At 40.4% G+C, this 3615-nt stretch overlaps 1 protein-coding gene across 1 annotated transcript; it reads right to left on the reverse strand.

Annotated features, from left to right (window-relative positions):
* Positions 1-3019: 3019 nt before the first annotated feature.
* Positions 3020-3154, reverse strand: LOC148164819 (thymosin beta-4-like). The gene has a single exon (XM_088021410.1). It carries the CDS (start codon positions 3152-3154, stop codon positions 3020-3022), a length of 135 nt encoding a protein of 44 aa, XP_087877536.1.
* Between the last annotated feature and the right edge of the window lie 461 nt (positions 3155-3615).

A 3615-nucleotide genomic window follows, 5' to 3' on the forward strand; every position in this document is an offset into this window, starting at 1 on the left:
TAATCACCATACATTGCATCATTATTTTTGACGTAGTGTTCCATGATTCATTGTTTGCATATAACACTCAGTGCTCCATTCAATACTTGCCCTTTTTTTCCTTTAAATTTTTTATTGTTATGTTAATCACCATACATTACACCATTAGTTTTTGATGTAGTGTTCCATGATTCATTGTTTGTGCATAACACCCAGTGCTCCACGCAGAATGTGCCCTCTTTAATACCCATCACCAGGCTAACCCATCCCCCACACCCTCTCCTCTAGAACCCGCAGTTTGTTTCTCAGTCCATAGTCTCTCATGGTTCGTCTGCCCCTCCAGAGTCCCCTGCTTCATTTTTCCCTTCCTACTATCTTCCTCTTTTTTTTAACATATAATGTATGATTTGTTTCAGCGGTACAGGTCTGTGATTCAACAGTCTTACACAATTCACAGCGCTCACCATAGCAATACCCTCCCCAATGTCTATCACCCAGCCACCCCATCCCTCCCACCCCCCACCACTCCAGGAACACTCAGTTTGTTTCCTGAGATTAAGAATTCCTCATTGAGTGAGATCATATGATACATGTCTTTCTCTGATTGACTTATTTCGCTCAGCATAATACTCTCCAGGTCCATCCACGCCATCAAAAATGGCAAGATTTCATTCCATTTGATGGCTGCATAATATTCCATTGTATATATATATATATATATATATATATACCACATCTTCTTTATGCATTCATCTGTCGATGGACATCTTGGCTCTTTCCACAGTTTGGCTATTGTGGACATTGCTGCTATAAACATTGGGGTGCACGTACCCCTTCGGATCACTACATTTGTATCTCTGGGGTAAAGACCCAGTAGTGCAATTGCTGGGTCATAGGGTAGCTCTATTTTCAACTTTTTGAGGAACATCCATACTGTTTTCCAGAGTGGCTCCACCAGTTTGCATTCCCACCAACAGTGTAGGACGGTTCCCCTTTCTCCGCATCCCCGCCAACATCTGTCATTTTCTGACTTGTTAATTTTAGCCATTCTGACTGGTGCGAGGTGGTATCTCATTGAGGTTTTGATTTGGGTTTCCCTGATGCCGAGCAATGTTGAGCACTTTTTCACTTGTCTGTTGGCCATTTGGAGGTCTTCTTTGCAGAAATGTCTGTTCGTGTCTTCTGCCCCTTTCTTGATTGGATCATTTGTTCTTTGGGTGTTGAGTTTGATAAGTTCTTTATAGATTTTGGATACTAGCCCTTTATCTATCATTTGCAAATATCTTCTCCCATTCTGTCGGTTGTCTTTTGGTTTTGTGGACTGTTTCTTTTGCTGTGAAAAGCTTTTTATCTTGATGAAGTCCCAATAGTTCATTTTTGCTTTTGCTTCCCTTGCCTTTGGAGGTGTTTCTAGGAAGAAGTTGCTGCAGCTGAGGTCGAAGAGGTTGTTGCCTGTGTTCTCCTTTAGGATTTTGATGGACTCCTGTTTCACATTTAGGTCTTCAACCATTTTGAGTCTATTTTTTGTGTGGTGTAAGGCAATGGTCCAGTTTCATTCTTCCGCATGTGGCTGTCCAATTTTCCCAACACCATTTGTTGAAGAGACTGTCTTTTTTCCATTGGACATTCTTTCCTGTTTTGTTGAAGATGAGTTGACCATAGAGTTGAGAGTCCATTTCTGGGCTCTCTGTTCTGTTCCATTGGTCTATGTGTCTGTTTTTGTGCCAGTACCAGACTGTCTTGAGGACTACAGCTTTGTAATAGAGCTGGAAGTCCGGAATTGTGATGCCACCAGCTTTGCTTTTCTTTTTCAACATTCGTCTGGCTATTCGGGGTCTTTTCTGGTTCCATACAAATTTTAGGATTATTTGTTCCATTTCTTTGAAAAAAGTGGATGGTATTTTGATGGGGATTGCATTAAATGTGTAGACTGCTCTAGGTAGCATTGACATCTTCACAATGTTTGTTCTTCCAATCCATGAGCATGAAACGTTTTTCCATTTCTTTGTGTCTTCCTCAACTTCTTTTTGAGTGTTTTATAGTTTTCTGAGTACAGATCCTTTGCCTCTTTGGGTAGATTTATTCCTAGGTATCTTATGGTTTTGGGTGCAATTGTAAATGGGATTGACTCCTTAATTTCCCTTTCTTCTGTCTTGTTGGTGTATAGGAATGCCACTGATTTCTGTGCATTGATTTTATATCCTGCCACTTTACTGAATTCCTGTATGAGTTCTAGCAGTTTTGGGGTGGAGTCTTTGGGTTTTCCACATAAACTACCATGTCATCTGCAAAGAGTGAGAGTGAGACTTATTCTTTGCCAATTAGGATGCCTTTAGTTTCTTTTAGTTGTCTGATTGCTGTGGCTAGGACTTCTAATACTATGTTCAATAGCAGTGGTGATAGTGGACATCCCTACCGTGTGTCTGACCTTAGAGGGAAAGCTCTCAGTTTTTTCCCCATTGAGAATGATATTCACTGTGGGTTTTTCATAGATGGCTTTTATGATATTGAGGTATGTAACCTCTCTCCCTATACCCTGAAGAGTTTTGATCAAGAAAGAATGCTGTACTTTGTCAAATGCCTTTTCTGCATCTATTGAGAGGATCATATGGTTTCTGTCCTTTTTTTTTTTTCAGGTTTTAAAACTGTTTATTGCATATTAAAAAAATTGTGCATTCCAATAATTAAAATCATTTGAACAACAACAAAAAAATGGCACTCTGATTAAACTGCATTTTATAGCCTGCAGGACACCCTGGACCAGCTCGGTTTTTACTCTCGATTTCACTGTTGTCCCACCCAGCTTCTTCCTTCACCAACATGCAAGTTCTTTTTCTTCCCTGCCAGCCAGACAGGCAGATGGGAGAGGCAAGCGTCTTCGTTGTCAGTAGTTCTCGATTCTTTGATGTGAAAAGGGGTAGCACAGTCACTTGAACTTATCCAACCACTTTGCATCTTACAAAGTTAAACAGCTAAAAGAAGTAAAATAAGAAGGCAATGCTTGTGGAATGTACAGTGCATATTGGCGGCACATGCCTCATTACGATTTGCCTGCTTGCTTCTCCTGTTCAATCGTTTCTTTTGAAGGCAGTGGATTTTTCTCTTGAGTTTCTGTCTTCTTCAATTTCGACTTATTGAATTTCTCAATCTCAGCCATATTGGGTTTGTCAGACATGGTTGCAGAGGAAGCGGAGCAAGGTGCGCATGCAAGTGAAGTCCGGTCTGCTCAGTGGCCACTGCCGAATCTCTTGTTCTTTCTTTTATTAATATATTGTATCACACTGATTTGCAGATGTTGAACCAAACTTGCAGCCCAGGAATAAATCCCACTTGGTCGTGGTGAATAATCCTTTTAATGTACTGTTGGATCCTATTGGCTAGTATTTTGGTGAGAATTTTTGCGTCCATGTTCATCAGGGATATTGGTCTGTAATTCTCCTTTTTCTTGGGGGTCTTTGTCTGGTTTGGGGATCAAGGTAATGGTGGCCTCATAAAATGAGTTTGGAAATTCTCCTTCCATTTCTATTTTTTGGAAGAGTTTCAGAAGAATAGATATTAATTCTTCTTTAAATGTTTGTAAGAATTCCCCTGGAAAGCCATCTGGCCCTGGGCTCTTGTTTTTTGGGAGACTTTTGA

The sequence above is a fragment of the Eumetopias jubatus genome, unplaced genomic scaffold (assembly GCF_037043125.1).
Source record: "Eumetopias jubatus isolate StellerSeaLion01/CBP00866 unplaced genomic scaffold, mEumJub1_p1.0 scaffold_2, whole genome shotgun sequence".
Taxonomy (NCBI): Eukaryota; Metazoa; Chordata; class Mammalia; order Carnivora; family Otariidae; genus Eumetopias; species Eumetopias jubatus.